General features: G+C 51.5%; 1 protein-coding gene across 1 annotated transcript; it reads right to left on the bottom strand.

Annotated features, from left to right (window-relative positions):
- Nucleotides 1-4,325: 4,325 nt before the first annotated feature.
- Nucleotides 4,326-17,020, bottom strand: LEP (leptin). The gene is made up of 3 exons (XM_049642296.1): nucleotides 16,767-17,020; nucleotides 6,677-6,848; nucleotides 4,326-5,566 (listed from the first exon to the last, which is right to left on the bottom strand). The coding sequence occupies exons 1-3, from the start codon at nucleotides 17,018-17,020 to the stop codon at nucleotides 5,207-5,209; spliced, it is 786 nt and encodes a 261-aa protein (XP_049498253.1). The 3' UTR covers nucleotides 4,326-5,206.
- Between the last annotated feature and the right edge of the window lie 381 nt (nucleotides 17,021-17,401).

Genomic DNA, 17,401 nt, shown 5'->3' with positions numbered 1-17,401 from the left:
CCTCCAGAACTGTGAGAAGTAAATTTCTGTTGTTTACAAGCCACCCAGCCTCAGGTATTCAGTTCTAGCAGCCCACGTGCACTAAGACAGGCAATGTTTTTTGTTTGCTTTTTAATGTTTATTTTTGAGAGAGAGACAGAGTGCGAGTGGGGGAAGGGCAGAGAGAGAAAAGAGAGGGAGACACAGAATCCGAAGCAGGCTCCAGGCTTTGAGCTGTCAGCGCAGAGCTTGACCCGGGGCTTGAACTCATGAACTGTGAGATCATGACCTGAACCGAAGTCGGATGCTCAACCGACTGAGCCACCCAGGTGACCCTGGCAATGTTAACTTTATATTTATTTCTTCTCTTTTCATTTCCTTCCTTCCTTCCTTCCTTCCTTCCTTCCTCTGCTCCCCTCTTTCCCTCCCCTCCCTCCCCCTTCCCCTTCCCTTCCCTTCCTTATTAATCTTGTAATTAATTCTTCCATTTAGTAGATTCCTTTTCCTGTCCTCGCTTTCTTTCCCGTGTCAAACTTTCCCCAAGTGGATTTCCTTTCTCCTCAGGAACGCTCTCTCCTTTTCTCCCTTGGGCTCCTAGGGACGGTTCTCTGAGTTCTCGCGTGTGGTTCCTATACCTCTCTGGAGTCTGGCTTCACAGTTCTCCCAGCATCCAAATCTATCTCCATTTGCTCTGTAGTTGCCTGATCTGTGTTGCTCCATAAGCAGCGCTGGAGACAAGGGTTCTGGTGCAGGAGGCGTATTTAGGAGGCGACGCTAGGAAGCAGGAGCGAGGAACAGGGACAGCGGGGCCAGGAATGCCCCTTGGATGTGACTGGTGTGTGCACCCAGGCCCCAGTCCTACAGATTGCCCCTTAAAATTGCCCCTCCGGAGGGTGGGAGGCTGGGGGATTTATCCACAGACCCCCATTCCTCACTGGTTGAGATTTGCTCCACTGGGACCTTCCCTCTCCCCCTCACCTTCTGGCTGCCCCATGGGGGCTGAGAGGGCTTCCTAAGGAGCTACAGGGGAGCCCTGTGCCCAGGCGTCCCTACCAAAGCTGTGGCTATCTCAAGGAGGCCTGTCTGCGAAAGCAATTCTCACTCCTTTTCCTTCCTTGACTCATTAGTACCGATAACAACGACATGATTTTTTGACTGCTTTTTGTACCTCACCCATGGGGCTAATAGCTTCCCAAATATTTTATCATCCTATCTTCTAAAGACCTCTGATGAAGGTGCTATATTATATTCCCATTGTACAGATGACAAACTGAGGCTAAGAGGGATTAAGTAACTGGCCTAAGGGTTAGGCACCCTCTGTGCTGGGAGCTGGGGTTGAGATGAGGGCTGGGCATGGAGGCTCCATCACCTTCTTTCCATCCTTGACTCTACCATCTCAGGTCTGAGACAGTGCATTCCTGGGGAAGGACCCCAAAGAGCTGAGGGTGACAATGTACCAGTGAACTAATCAGTGAATCTGGGTAGTCAGACAGCACTAGACTCAGATCTTGAAGGTAAAAGCCTGGAATGAACAACTCTGAATTCTTTGAGGGGAAACGGGGTGTCATGTTTTTGGTTGTGTGCTGCTGTGCACGAATCTGAGCTGGGGTTCTTCTGAAAGGTCCTGCTGGGTTGACCTGACGTCTTTCTCACCAGACTCTGCAAAAGACCTGCCTTTGGAGGTTGGACATGGTCAGACGCTGCCAGCTGTTTGGGAGATGTGAGCTCAGCCTCGGGGGGAGAGCAAGAGGATGCCCGAGGATGGGAAAGGTTCTGGAAGGATACTTGAAGAACATACCCTTCCACTCTGACCCTGGGAGTCACCTCACCGAGAAGGGAACGACATTTCCAGGCCTCTGCTCCGAGACCCCTGTTACTGCGGGCTGCCTTCCAGACCACTTCGGGGAGCTACTAAGGCTCGTGCCTACTCAGAAACAAGACATCTCGGACAGTCCCAGATGGCCACCAAGGGGCAAACCCATTGTCCCCAAGCCCCTGCTACCCACCTCAGGCAGGCAGGGACTGGAGAGGTCATGGCATTGGTACCTTTCTAGGTCCTTGGGGATGAGTGCAGAGGAAAGTCTTGTAAGAGACCATGCTGGACTTCTAAGCAACGTGGGCCCCAAATCCTTCTATGTGTAAGTTGGTTTGCATTGGGTTTCTGTCACTTGCAGCTACAGGAGTCTTCACGGGTACAGAGGCCAGCCACTTCCTGAGTTGCCAAGTGACCCATTTAGGCTGTTCCCGCCTTACCCGATACCCAACCCCCCTGGCTGTGGTTTCTCCTCATTCCACAGCTCTGTCTCCCTTTCCTCCACCACTTAAACGAGTACTCAGGAAAGGACTGGCCACCGTCAACTATACTTTGAAATTGCCCATGGAAGTGATTATTGGATGGGCCAGCCCCCCACCCCCACCTCCAGTCCTCCCTGGGTTGGAACTGTCACGTTCTAACTGCACCGCAGAGACGATTGTGCTCTGCGCCCAGAACAAGAGGAGTCCTGTCTTTCCCAGGGTCGATGCACCTGCTTGGGTCTGCTGTTAGGCTGCACGTTGTTTGTTTGCTTACAGCTTTGTTGTTGTTGTTGTTGTTGTTCTTTTTTGTTTAAAAAACAATTTGGCGCTTCTCAAGGCTGATTTGCAGACCCACAGAATGTGCTCATTTTGCCAGCTCTGTGCTTTGGGGGAATCCTTTAGCCTGAATAACTGGCGGCCGGCTGTGGCCAAGCCCGGGCAGAGCTGAACCCAGTGGGGGTTGGAGGCCAGCCAGGCCGTGGCCTGTCACCCACAAATAGCTCTTCTAAAGCCCCTCCACAAAGGGTGACACAGAACAAAGACCAGGGGGCAAAGTTAATTTATTTGGATTTTTTTTTTGTTTTAACAACCAAAAAATTTTTTGAAGTTACAAAAAAAAGACAATCATTTACATTTTAGAACTTTTACACTCTGAGAATAAGCCACAGTGCCCGGTTTTGGTGAATGAAAGGCTTAAAAGATCCCAGCCTGACTGGGTGGTAGTGATTATCTAGGTCATATTCTCCAGAACGGGCCTTACTCTGTCCATCTCATGAATCGCTCTGCTCTGGAACTTTCAACTCTTAACCCTTTCGATATCAAACTTCTTTGCCCCAGAAGGCCTCTTCCATGTGTCCCTTTCCCTCTCGTCTGTCCTTTGTCTGCCTTTCTTTGTAACTGGCCGCACGTGCCTTCACCCTGGTGTCTCAGCGCCAACAAAACAGCCTCCACCCTCCAGGCAATTCACATCCCTCACCTCCTGCAAAGTTGCCTCCAGCTCCTCTCTCCCAGCAATCACTCCTGGTCTCCCTTGCCCAGTGCCTGTTTGTACCTCCGGGGAGCACTACCTGGCTGCAGGGACACTCTGGGGAGCCAGAGGACCTGAGCTCTAGTCTTGGCCCAGCTACCTATCAGCTGTTATGGTCTCAGGCATTTTCTCATTTTTAAATTGTCAGCCAAGCTGCTTCAAAGGGATGTGGCTACACGGTAATTAATGCTGCCGGGCCCCGAAAAAGCAAAAATGCTACCAAGTGCAAGCAGGGTTAGCCAGTGGGCCCCTGAGGACTGCCACCCTCCGCCCAGCATTTCCCACCTGCCCAGGAGCTCACTCTTTCAGCAGCTTGGTTGCCATGGTGAAAGGCCAGCCTTAGCGCTGCCTGCCGTGTAAAGTTTTTACCATCCGGAATGCAAGGTCCCTGAGGGCAAGACTGGATTTTAACATTTACTTGGTGAGCTTCTCTAGCCCATAGCACCAATCAGGGCTGAGCACGAAGTAGGTGCTCAGTCTGAACGTTGATAGCTTTGACTCGAATTTCCTTGGACAGATCCACCACCTGTCACGTGATGGCCTCACAACAGTGGCAGGACGGTGGAAAACCCAAGCCTCCTTGTTCATTCATCCCACCAAACATGACCTCTAGTGGGAAAGGCGCTCCTGGCAGCCTGGCCCGGGAGTCCTGGCACTCAGCATTGCTGGCCCAAGTTTTGGGACCACCCGCTAAAGCCCACAGACCTTCCCACTGGAATAAAAATCCACACCAAATGGGTAGGAAACATGGTCGTGCTTTGGGTGAGCCAGTCTGATGAGAACCACAATTTGGCATGCAAATCCCAAGTAGGGGTACTGCCATGTAATAAATCCAGTGTGGGATCATCCCCAGACCATTCCAAGGACCCCTGCTCTGGGGATCATGGTCTCCAGTGAGGGATCCTCACTCCCTGATAAGAAAGACCTCTCTCTCGCAATTGGAGAAGGCCAGAGCTCACAACTGTCCCAATAGACAGTCCCCAGCCTCCCTCCATAGGTGGCTGCCAGAACCCCACAACCCCCCCCAAAGGAGTCATCTCCTTTGTTATTTTCCAGAAAACCACACTAAGTGGCTGCAGAGATGAGAAAATGACTCCACCCCATCCGAAGAGCCCATCACACAAATGTAATTCAGAGAATACGTTCTGATCCTTCCTCTTCCCACTAACACGTTCCCCTACCTCCAGGTGCACACATCTATATATCACACTTGACAAAATTCATCTTCTTTTTGGAAGAACCTGGTCCTTGGAGATCTGCTCAGGGCAATACCATTGCAAACACTGTAATTTCACATCAGTCACGGTAGAAACAAAACCAGTTACCAAAGAACTAACTTGAGAGCCCTCAAGTCACATAGAAATGGGTTTGCCTTAGCCAGGCCCACCAGCGGGGCTGGAAGCAGCGTCCCTAGCCCTGGCTGGCCCCAAAGAGCCTGGAAAAGCTGCTGTTTTGCTTCAGATCCATCCAGGCTAAAACGCAGAATAAATAATGTGTTGCTTGGGAGTTTGCAGCTATGTGGATGTAACCGTCATGGTGTTCTCAGAATTCTCAGACAGAACCTCGCTTGATGGTCCAAAGGCTCAGCGGGTGCCTCCTGAAATCACCCCAGGTCACGCTGAAGCATGCGGTGAGAGGGGAGGTGGCACAGGAAGGAAGGCTTTTGTGAGATCCTCAGGTCCCATTCACTGCCCGGTGGGTCTCCCTTCCCGGTGAGCACGGAATCATGCATTCTATCTTTGGTTTCGTGCCTTGAAGGCTTATGCCTTTGGAAGAGTGGCTCAAAGGTGTGAGAGACTAATGGCCTGGGGCCTGGATAAAGGACACCCACACAGGCTCTCTGCTGAAGACACCTGGGAGCCATGGGTTCTCTCCTCGACTTTGGGACAAGAGGTCTTCCAGGCCTCAGCACCCAGGGCTGAGGTCCAGCCGCCAAAGCATGTCCTGTAGAGAAGCCTGCAGCCTGCTCAGGGCCACCACCTCCGTGGAGTAGAGTGAGGCTTCCAGGGCACCGCCCAGGCTCTCGAGGGTCTCCAGGCCCCTGGCCCGGGGCAAGGGACAGTTCTTGGAGGAAGCCAGCAGGTGGAGAAGGTCCCGGAGGTTCTCTAGGTCATTAGATATTTGGACCACGTTTCTAGAAGGCAGACCGGTGAGGATCTGTTGGTAGATGGCCAATGTCTGGTCCATCTTGGACAAACTCAGGACAGGGTGGAGCCCAGGAATGAAGTCAAGACCAGCGACTCTCTGTTTGGAGGAGACAGACTGCTGTGCGAGAGGAAAAGGGAGAGCAGGGGCTCAGAGAAGTTGGTTCTGCAAGGCTCTCGGCCTTTCCCATGAATGTGGAGGTCCGCTCTCTTGGCTGCCTCCTCTCCCCTTCCTCACTGCCCTGGCCCAGGCCCTTGATTCTTGTGCCCCGGGGACTGCCAAGCTTCCGAGCTGATCTCCTGGACTTCTATCTTCCTGCCCTTCCCGAATCACCCTGCCCTCCCCTTCCAGATGGATCTTCGAAGATCGTTCCCTCCTCCAAATGACCTCTGCTGTAGAACCAGCCATGAGGCCCGATTCCTGCTTAGTTAAGTCTCTTCCCCAGGCACTGAGGTCCTCCCTAAGTGCCCCTTCCCTAGCCATCCTCACACCCTTCCACTCCCAGAGGACTCCTCCTTCCCAGTCAGGTCCTCCAAGGCCTCTGGCCCCTCAGGGATCAAGGCCGGCCCCGCCTCACTCCTCTGCTCCAATAACGCTGGATACCAGGAAGGGGTGGCCTGCAGCCCTCACTTTCTGTGCCACCCAAGCTGGGACACTCTGGATCTACCCCGTGTGGCCTTGTCGGATAGCTACCGTGAAAGCAGGGACACTCACACGTTGGTCTCCATAAAATGCCCAAGACTCTGGTTCTGAGCTGTCCGAGGCCACTGTCAGACACGTATGGTGTCCAGGAGATGCGGAAGTCTCTAGATTGCCCCATGCTGGGTAAGCAAGCAGGCTTTTAAGACTGGGGGCTACCAAACCCACAACGAAAAACCTTTAAAGAAGGCACACTGTGGTCTGGTTCTATGAGAGGGTTTATCTAGTTGCTTTATCTAATTTAATCTCATAACAACCCTGTGAGGACTGTACTAGCTAGCTGATGAGAACAAGCCTTAAAGACATGGAGGAACTAGCTTAAGGTTTTACAGATAGAGAACCAAAGTGTGGAGATTCACATTTAGTCTTCCTAATTCCAAATACAGCCCGCATGTAGGAAGCGGCTGTTCGTGAGGTAGGGAGGAGTCAAGGCCACCATGGCCCCTACATGTGGCTGCACAGGCTTCAGCTGACATCTGAGGTCCTGGTTCCCCCACGGGCAAACCTGTTGTCTTCCCAGGCTCTCCCTACCGTGTGTGAAATGTCATTGATCCTGGTGACAATCGTCTTGATGAGGGTTTTGGTGTCATCCTGGACTTTTCGGATTGGCACAGCTTCAACATAGGACAGATAGGGCCAAAGCCACAGGAATCGGCACAAGGGTCCACAAAGCATTTTCCTTCCCGGGATGTACGTGTCGGGCCTGCAAACAGAAGGAACCACACGTAGCAAGTCGCCGGTGATCTCAGAAAACACCCCTATGCCCTGTGACCAACCATATTTTCAGATGTGGATAAAAAGGAGACTTGCTTTGTGCCATAGTGATCATCTCCTCAGAGTCAAAGACAATTCATTATCTAGAAGTACATTAATGAAATGCATTTCCTTGGGGAGGCAAGACCTGACCAACTCTGTGATGCGGTGTGGGATAGATCACAGAGCAGTAAGCCAGGGCCTGAGCAAATGGACGTGGTAGTGACGATTCGACTTTATTGCACGCTGCGAGGAAAAGAACCAGCTTTTATGGTCTGGTCTGAATCCAGCCATTTAATAGCTGCATGACTTTAAGCACATCACATAACCACGAAAACCTCCACCTCCATCTCCTGCAATATACCTACCTCGAGGCTTTTATGAGGATCAAATTAGATAATGCATGTGCAAGAGCTTTAAAGGTGTTGTGAAATGTACTCTATTACTACCCTTATTACTAGAGATTACGTTACTTGTCCTCTCCATTACTCTCCCACAGCGGCCTGCTGATATCTCTGTGATGGCATTTCTCACTGGCTTTATAACTTCCTTTCTCTCCCGCTGGGAGCCTGAACCCACCCGGCACTGGTGGAAGGTCTTCAAATGTGTCGGATACAGCACTGAGCACCAAGGATACAGTGGTGAATAATAGATGTTCTCTACTCTCAGGTGGCTTATGCTCTAATAGGAGAGATAAACAGGGAAGCAGTCCATTCCAATACAGGCAGAACAAACTGTACAAGAAGGACAAGTGCAAGATATCACAGGAGTACAAAGGGAGCTCCCTGGAAGAGGTGTCACCTGAGCTGGGTATTAAAGACCCAAGCGGCTGTCAGTAAGAGTGGACAGTGGTGGGCACAGTGGCCAGAAAACAGCTGGTGGAGGCAGGAGAGACTATCTAACATGTTCGTCCAGAATGTTTGACACTTTCAAAGTCATGGAACAATGAATTCTAATATTAATAATATGCAGATCCTTGAATAAGCAGCAGTTTTAAGGAGACACGAAAGACAAAAGGTAATAAAGTGAAATGTATGCGAGTCTGTGATCCATGCTAAGTATGTGTGCATGAGCCTGAAATGATAATCAAATGTAAGTAAATATTAGCATGAAGGTGCTGGAGATGGCAAAAAAGTTAATCTCTGCTTTTTATGTTCTGCCTCATCTGGGTATTGATAAAAATAGACTGTACATTTTCTGTCCACAGGTGGCAATATTAGTATAATTCGTATGCTGGCAATATAATAGAAAAAAGTGGCTGTTTACATATTCTTTCTTTATAATGCTTGATCAAAGGTATGCTTTTCATCTGAATTTCATAGACGTGGGAAAACGAAGGTCGAGAAGATGTGTTAACTTGCCCAAAGTCAAACAGGTAAGCGGCAGAGTCAGGGTTCTGCTTAACGCAGAAAGCCTGGGGTGCCTTCCCCCCACCCTAAGGTTTCTCCAGCCTTTAAAGAGAGCCCCAAATTACAAACCACCCCAATGTTCAACCCAGGCACCTCCAGAGACCATGGCCCTTGGAAACAAATACCCGGCTCTAGGATGAAGCTATGAGACTGTGCCACCAAATCAACTTCAAATATGAAAAATACTAGGTAATTCAGGAGGGGGCACTTCAGGCGTTTTTGTGCTTGTTTTGTTTCTTAAAAAGTTGACACCCCCTCTATTACCTACTGATTACCTGAGTGAACACTTGCGCCAAATGTTTGTGGAAGGGAGTTCAGTGGCGCTAACCCCCAACAGGGTTCCACGAAATCCTAATAAAGTTGGAGAGTATTGTGGTTAGGCCCCGAGGGCTCAGCAGCAGCTCTGTCCTTTTTAGCTATGAGTCTCTAGGCAAATACTTAACTTCCCTACAGCATCCCATTCTCATTAGTAAAACGGAACTAATAATACCCACTGGCTCAAAAGAGTAAATGAGATGAACCTGTCAAACCCCTGCATATTGTGTGTGTGTATGTGCTGAAGGGTGGGGGGGGGTGGTAGGAAAGGTCAGCAGTTTCTTGGAATTGCGTGATTACTGGGCAGGGCTTAAAACACTGGGGCAACACTACCCGTAACCAACGCTGAATCTAGCATTTTCCTCTCCTTGGGTCATCTCAACAGGTTGCCTGGTATTTCTGGGCATTTCCCCTGCGGCACAAGATTGAGCGGTACCCTTTGCTAGGATTCTTGCGCTAATGACACCCTTGTTCCCAAGAGAATTTATTGCCAGATTAACTCTGGTCATAGTCGCTCTCACATAATGGCCACCCTGTAACACCTGAATGGGAAAACAGTTTTACAAGGCCCTCTCTCACCACTGATAACATGCTTCGGTGGATGCAGAAAATACATTGTAGTTCCTTGAATTGAGAAGCTGAGGCTCAATCTGCCTAAGAGGAGAGGCCAGATTTAGAGGAGCTCCACAGAGAACTCTTAACAAGTCCATCTGGGATCAAAGTGGTGGAGAGAATGTGGCCCACCAGTATACACAACACACGTGCTCACACACATAACACACATCATGTGCACGTACACAAACATGAACAGACCGAACCCTTTTAGTAGAGACTGCTGGTTGTCTCCAATATCTATTCTTCCATCCTTTCCAAGTAATTTATATCCAAGTTTAGATGGGGATGTGGCCATCCAGAATAAATACAACATTTCTCAGCTTCTCCCAACTAGATTTGGCCACGCCACTAAAGTCTGGCCAATCAGGGGTGCCCGGGTGGCTCAGTCAGTTAAGCGTCCGACTTTGGCTCAGGTCATGATCTCGTGGTTCGTGAGTTCGAGCCCCAAGGGGGGCTCTGTGCTGACAGTTCGGAGCCTGGAGCCTGCTTTGGCTTCTGTGTCTCCCTCCCTCTCTGTTCCTCCCCCGCTTGCACTCTGTCTCTGGCTCTCTCAAAAATAAAGATTAAAAAAAAAAAAAAGTCTGGCCCAATTAAATTTCAGCAGAGGTACTCTGTGGCAGCTCTCAGGTTATGTGCCTTTGCCTCTTCTCTTCTCATCCCTTCCTCCATCCCATGCCTGGATTGCAGATACAGCAGCCGGCATTCTGATGCCATCTTGGATCAGGAGGACGAGGGCCTCACCTTATGAATGATGGAGTAGGGAGCTGGAACCCAGTTCCCTGAGGACTTTGTGGGGCCAAGGTGACATACTGGCCTCAGACTGCCCATCCCCGGACTTGTGTTGTGTGTGTGAGAGAGACATAACCTCTGTCTTGTTTAAGCTGCTATGGGTCTCTGCTAAATGCAGCCAAATTTAATGCTAGTTAATTTATACACCTGGATGTGGGCATCAGAAAAGAGTGGATATCAAGTCTTCCTGGGTTCACCTGAGTGTCAATGCCTGCGTGGGGTCTGGCTGTGGTCCAAGAAGGTGGTACAGGTGGCTGGTGAGAGCACAGTTTGGGACTGGACAGGGCAGGAAGAATTTAAGATGGCGACTATAACTTCACTGAGCCCAGCACCTTATACATAATAATTACTCAATGGACAGCTGACAGCTGACAGCTAACATGTATTAATCGTCCACTGTGGACCAGGTTCAAAGACAAAAAAGACATGCACGGAGCCATAGGAAGTCAGGAATCAGGACTAGTGAGGGACCGGCTGAAGACTCCTGGTCTTTCCGGAAGCCCAGTGAATATACCGCAGTATTTCATGTGGTTAAACATTAACATGAATCATTTGTTAGAGATAAAAGTGAAGAACAAAATTGTGCTCTCGAACAACTGGCTTACATAATTAGCTACAATGCAAGGAGGAATGTTTAAACAGATAGCACGCCTTGGGGAACTGAGGGGAGGGAGTCGCGTGTACAAGGACGGGCTGTGAAGTTCAGCAGAACTCTGCTTGAGTGGGTGTATAGGACCGTGGGTAAGTTTGCCAAACTCTCTCAGACTCATTTCTCTCAGCTGTAAAATGGGGATGATACAAATCGTAATTCCCACTTGAGGCCATTCGGCGGACGAAATGAAGTAACGTAGGTAAAGTGCTAGCTCTGTGCCTGGCATATGGCCAACACGTTAGCTGTTGTCACCACCATTTCCAGCTAAGAGATCAAGGAGGCATCTTGGAGGAGGTGGCATTTGATAAGGGTCGTAAGAGTGAGGAGGAACTGGGTTCGTGAAGGTGGAGGAGAGGAGCAGCCCGGCCGAGGACTCAGAGGCTGAAGAACACTTATGAGCTGAGGACACGGGGGCTCACAGCCCGCACGGGAGGTGTAAAGGGCCAGGAGGTGGGGAGGGCTTGGGCACCGAGTGCCGCGTAGGGAGGCTAGGCTTCTTTTGCGGAAGTGAGGGGCTCTGACTGTCCCCAGGCTAACGCTTTCAGCCCAGATGACGTGAAGGATGGAGGTGGAAATTGGCAAAGGCAGCAGGAGGGAGGTGTGACGTCGCCGATTTGCTCGTTGCGACTGGTGGGACCTCAGGTGGACCCATCCAGCTGACAGTTCGGGTTGGGAGTCACAATCAGATGGACGGGGCTGCAGATGGAGACCCAGGAGTGCCTAGCTGGAGAGAGCTGAGGTGAGAGAAATGGGGAGGAGAAAGGCGAATGTCAGCCAACTGCCTGAGCTGCAAAACATTTTCCCTCTAGAAGTTTCCAAAATGGTTTTGAACATTTAGGAGCTGTCATTTTCTGCTAGTTAAAAGATGAGCCGCTGAAATGTTGATACAACATCCTGTCTCTTTTATTTCTCTCTGACCATTATTCAAGCAGAGCCTGTGAAGGAAATGGGTACCATTGGGGGAGGCATGGTCAGTGGCCTCCCCTCCACTCTGCTGGCTCCCCACCCCGCACTTCTCTGCTCATCCTCTGGGCCTCTTGGTCACTAGTTTTTGCCTCCTGCTGCCTTCCCTCTCTTTTAATTTTTTTTTTTAACGTTTATTTATTTTTGAGACAGAGAGAGACAGAGCATGAACGGGGGAGGGTCAGACAGAGAGGGAGACACAGAATCTGAAACAGGCTCCAGGCTCTGAGCTGTCAGCACAGGGCCCGACGCGGGGCCTGAACTCACGGACCACGAGATCATGACTTGAGCCGAAGTCGGCCGCTTAACCGACTGAACCACCCAGGCGCCACCCCCCCTCCTTTAATTAAGACCCTGCCACTCCCTGTCATCTCTACTGGCATCCCCTGTCATGGGTGCATCGGAGAAGAAAAGAGAGAAACCAGAAAATGGAGGCTCCCAGGGCAGCACTAGATAAGGGAATGTCATCGCAGGAAACAGTTCCAAGGCCAGCAGGAGAGGCTCATATAACCACACCTCCGATCCCCCCACAGTTTCCCACTCTCCGAGTTCAGCCAGGTCCTGAGTGCTGGCCCCACATGTATTCATCCCTAGCGGACTCCTCCCAGCCCTGCTCTATGTCTATGCAGGTGCCACCCCCCACCCCACTTCTGCCTTCTCCTCCCAGACTAACTCACCTCCCATTTCCCCAAGAAGCTGATGGCCTCCACATGTGACCTCCTTCACCTTCCCTCTGGTCCTAGAGGATGAGGCAGACCATGGGGGGCCTGTATGTCAAGATAGGGGGGTTCTTCTCTCGATACAGGCTGGAGGGTTTGCTGGGCCAAGGTCAGGCTGCCTATAGCCTTCTTTTTTTTTTTTTTTAATTTTTTTTCAACGTTTTTTATTTATTTTTGGGACAGAGAGAGACAGAGCATGAACGGGGGAGGGGCAGAGAGAGAGGGAGACACAGAATCGGAAACAGGCTCCAGGCTCCGAGCCATCAGCCCAGAGCCCGACGCGGGGCTCGAACTCAGGACCGCGAGATCGTGACCTGGCTGAAGTCGGACGCTTAACCGACTGCGCCACCCAGGCGCCCCTGCCTATAGCCTTCTGATGACAGCAGTGGGGGTGATGGGGAGACCTTAGAGTCACAGAAAAATTTGCTGGTGGAGGCTGCTAGCCTTGAGTTATCCAGAGTCCCATGTCATCTCCTGGTTTAAAGTGCCAGGGGCTAGCAGGAACCCAGCACACATTTTTCTCTTCCTTCTTCTCTCCTCCAGCTATTGGGATTTCTACACCCCTTTCTTCAATAATGTCTAGTGTGCTGGTGTGAATTAAATTCAAATAATGTAGTATTTGCTTTTAATTATGAGGGAAAAGCTTTGGACGGTCTGTGCTTCTCCCGGCAGAAATTCTTCCTGTGGGCTCCCTCCCATCCTTTCCTTTTACTCTCCCTTCCTTCCTTTCTCCATAATTCCAAGTTGGAAGGGACTTGGGGATGGGGAAAAAAACAAAGGATGAATAGAGTCAGGGAAGACTGGATCTTGGTTATTTAAGCTACTCAGAATCCAGTGGAACAGACAGAAGCTTAAATAACTCATCTTAACCCAATCCCATAAAGGTTATGAGAATAGACTTTGGGGAGCACGGAGGAAGGGGGTGACTCTGGGGACGTGAAGACAGCTTTGCAAATGAGGCAGTATTTGAACTGAGACTTTAAGGGCAGGAGTTCCCCCAAGGGGAAGAGGACAAGGAAGGCATTCCAGGCCAAGGCGACAGTGTGGAGTTGGGGAAAACTAGGGTGGGTTCAGGAGGATTCAATATGGCGGAAGGGTAGAACATGTGAGGCTAGAGAGCTACAATGTCCCGGGCTTGATTCCACCTGTGGGGCATCTGCCCTACTCATAACACACACACACACACACACACACACACACACACAGGCCCTGGAGTCCATGTTTGCATGACCAGTGACAGGCAAGAGACCATGAATACGCTTCTCTCTTTCCTTATCTCTTCCTCCTCCAAACCCTGATGAAGTCAATTAGCATCTCTCCCAGGAATTTAAAGTAGGTTTCAGAGAGCCCAGTTTGTCTCTGTTGAGGGCTCAGAAGCTCCGGGGTAGCCACAGTTGCCTTCAAGTGCATGGAGTGGCTGAGAAAGATCAGAGTTCATTCAGCCACTGACAGGTGAGTTACAGTCAGTGCCTGTGCTCCTTCCTGACCTTCTTTCTGTTTCCTGACCTTCTTGGTTCTGGGCCCTCCCTGTCCTTAGCCTCCAGTGTGAGATACTCTTCTATTTACACTCACTTGAGTATATTTCAACCCTCTGAATATATTTTTCTATATCCAAGGGACATATAGATGCACACACGCAAAAGGAACAAGTATCAAGAAAGAAAATTCCCCCTTACCATGAGCGATGCCCTGCTAAGAGTTTGGTTTTTCAGATGTTGGTTGCCGTATATTGTTTGACGCACTGAGCTAGCATGAGTGGTTTTCCCTTATTTGCAATCAAGAGCCTTGTCTGAGAAACAGTAACGTACTTAACCAGCAGCCGGGGTGTGGGTGTGGGGATTATATTCTTCCCATTCATCACACACCACCCTTAGATCTGATCCCATCAAGGATTATGAACTGGTTTAAATTCTGGTGTCAGTCTGATCAATTTTTAGCGGCTCCCTGGAGCACCGTGTGGAAGGAAATCTGAAGCTGCATCCAGACTCCGAGGGAGAGGGTGCCTCGATCAGCTGTGATGTCTGCCGGGCGCAGGAGCCGCGGGCATGCCACTTTTCCAGCATCTCCGACGGGCCGGGCACAGAGTAGGTGCTCATTAAATATTTGTTGAAAGAATAAACAAAATCCCTCCCATCTCTGATCTTCCCTGTCTCACCGGGTTAAACTACCTCTACCGTGGTTCGCCTGCCCCTATCTTAAAGTCACATTGTAGAATTCGCTTTTGCCCAGCAGGAATCCCTAGGAAGCGTTCTGGGCCTCCAGCCCTTCCTTCTCAGAGACTGCTGCCCCTCCTTTCTCTCCCCACCGTGGCTTCTCCCACTGTGTCTGCGCTTCTCCCCAGAGAACAAACTCAAGGTGCACACAGATGCGGGATGAAACCTTCAGTGACATCAATAAGATGTCCGCATGGGCATCGATCACCGATCCAGTTCCAGGCAGCTGACAGACTGAGCAGGAAAGACTGTAAAATGCAGTTTGCTGAGAAGTAAGGCACATCCGTTGTCACACATGGAATCAGTGCAAAGAATTCTATGAGCCCCGGCATCAGGTGTGCTGTTTTTCAGCAGGCACAACCTCTTTCTAGTTCTCTGAGACAACTGTGCGGACAAAGAAGAATTTCAAGGCTCTGGGCTGGCAGGCCAGAATGGAGAGCTATGGCCACTGGAATCCTGCTGCTGGGGAGGACAGGGCTTACCGATTGACTGACTGCAGGACAATTTGGCTCGACTTTCCTTTAAATCACATGCATGCTGTTCAAGGATGCACACACACAAGGACTCTACTCCCCTGAAGCCCCTCCTCTCTGTTCCCTTGGGTGGCACCTAGGCTGGAGCGGGGACAAAGACCTGCGTTCTGTGAGGAGGGCTCTCCCAAGTGGCCACCTCCGCACCCTGCATGGGCCACTCAGACACGAGAGGCATCTGCCTGGGGCCGAGAGGCAGGAATTCATTGCAATCTCCCTGGCTCTGTCCTTGGCGCTTGGAGACATTTCCTGGAACGGAGGGGGAGGAAAATATTTCCCCCAAATACCAAGAAGAGTTATTTTGGGCATAAGATGTACAAAATACGAGAAGGACGCTCCTTTGGCCAACATGGAAATGTTCCCCTCAGCCCAATGTCCTCAATCGCTTGAAGAGGGAAGAACCTAAAAACATCCCCTGTTTTTCTCTTGCCTTTTCCCCCTACCTAAATAAGAGAAATGATCAGCATGGCATCATCTCTGCTCCTGAGGACACGGAATGGCAGGCACTATGTTCTGCAGACCAACCTGGTGAGAAAGAGACTGGGTACCCTCGCGCCCACCGGTCCCAGCCGACTGCTGCCCACCTTGAAACTCTACAGAACGAACATAAGAGAGATGACAGAGGTCAGTTCCTACAAAGGGGAGCCATCGTGCTCCCGGGGTGGTGGCTGCAAGGACCCGCCCTCTGCCCGCAAGACCACCCTTCTAGCAGAAATCAGTCATCTCCTCCTTTCCAAAACTGCTATTCTCAAATGACAAGCAGGCCACTTGTCTTGGATCTCACTGTATTTAAAGATTCGCAATTCCAAAATGCCACCATCTTGAAGCTATAGAAACTGAAATGTAAAGGCAACCACACCCACAGTGAAATCTAAACCAAGCCAGGAGAGAAGGTGGAATATAGGCAGGCCTAGTAGGTCTCACCTGCCAACAGTGGGCATTTGCGGTATTGACCAGAGAGGCGGTAACAATGAGAAACATACCATAGGACTTCCGGTGAGCCGCTGCTCTATAACCTCAGAATACCCCAATTTTATCCATCGTGAAGAAAGCAATTTGCTTGGCTTTGCGGCCAGATGTGGTGAGACTCAGAACAATTTCTCTGAGATATTTAGGTTCTTCCTGACAGTTTTCTCTCCACCTCTACTCCGCAGTGGTCCTGTTTCTAGGCCTCCGCCTCAGCCACTGGCATTCAGACTTTGGCGATCAAGACCCCCACTGGAGAATGATGCCTGAATTCTTCTACGCAGAGCGAAGCTAGACTTCAGGAACTGAACGCTCATACCAGAATTCCCCAGCACCCTCAAGTTTATCGCCTCCAGATGGGGGCAGGGTACCCTGATCTTTGGGGGTGTGCTCAAGGCAATTTCCCAAGCATCTCAGCAGCGGGGCTGGCTGCTCTGACAGTCTCCTGGGACCCTGGCTGGCTCCATGGCACAGATTCCTGCCCCATGGGCACCGGCACAGCTCACGAATCCAGATCTGCCCGGCTGCCTTCTCTCCCGATAGAACTCTGGTACAAAGCCACCATAGGCCAGAACCAGGGCATCTGCCCTGCCCCTCGCCCGCCTCAGTTTCCCCCGGCGTTCGGGGAAGGGCGGGGTGGGGTCGCTTGCCAAGAAAGACCCGCGGAGAATGGAAAAGAAGCGTGCGGGGGCCTTACCTCGCAGCTGCTGGCACCGCGATTCCTCCAGGGCTCCATGCCTGCCCGCCCCTCTTATAGCCGCCGAGCACAACTTGCGCAACTGGCCGGCAGGCCCAGGCGCACCCCGAGTGCCAGCTCCGGCCCCGCCCTGCCGGGCAGCGTTGGACACCGTAGGGCCGGGCGGCGGCGGGTCCGGGGCCTCGAGGGAAGGCATCGGCTGCGCCGGGAGCCACGCGCGCACCCTCGGGTACGGCCCGGAAGGCTGGGGACATCTGGCGGGAGCGGGAAGTCCTTGAGATCCCGACCTCTCGGGGCCAGGGTGGTGGCGAGGGGCTCCCTTAAGCCGGCTGGGAGCTCGGACGGCGCCCTCCACTAAGCGGAGGCGCACCGACAGCTGGGCGGGCCGCGCGACCCGACGGCCCCCGGGCGCCTGGGAGGCCAGGGCGAGCTGGAGCGGCCCCGCCGGGCACACCCCGCACCCCCGCCCAGGATGGGGGTCTGCTCGGGCTGCCAGGGCTCAGGCCCGCGGACCCGGGTGGTGAGGGGCCCGTCCCCGCGCTATACTGGGTGCGCTGCCCTCTCCGGAGGGCTGTGAGGAGGAACGGGCACTGCAGCTTTTGGGGATGCTCTGCGCGCCCGTGAGTCCAGTATTT

The sequence above is a fragment of the Panthera uncia genome, chromosome A2 (genome assembly GCF_023721935.1).
Source record: "Panthera uncia isolate 11264 chromosome A2, Puncia_PCG_1.0, whole genome shotgun sequence".
Lineage (NCBI taxonomy): Eukaryota > Metazoa > Chordata > Mammalia > Carnivora > Felidae > Panthera > Panthera uncia.
Note: the sequence above shows the minus strand (reverse complement) of the source record. Positions and strands in the feature narration are given on the sequence as shown.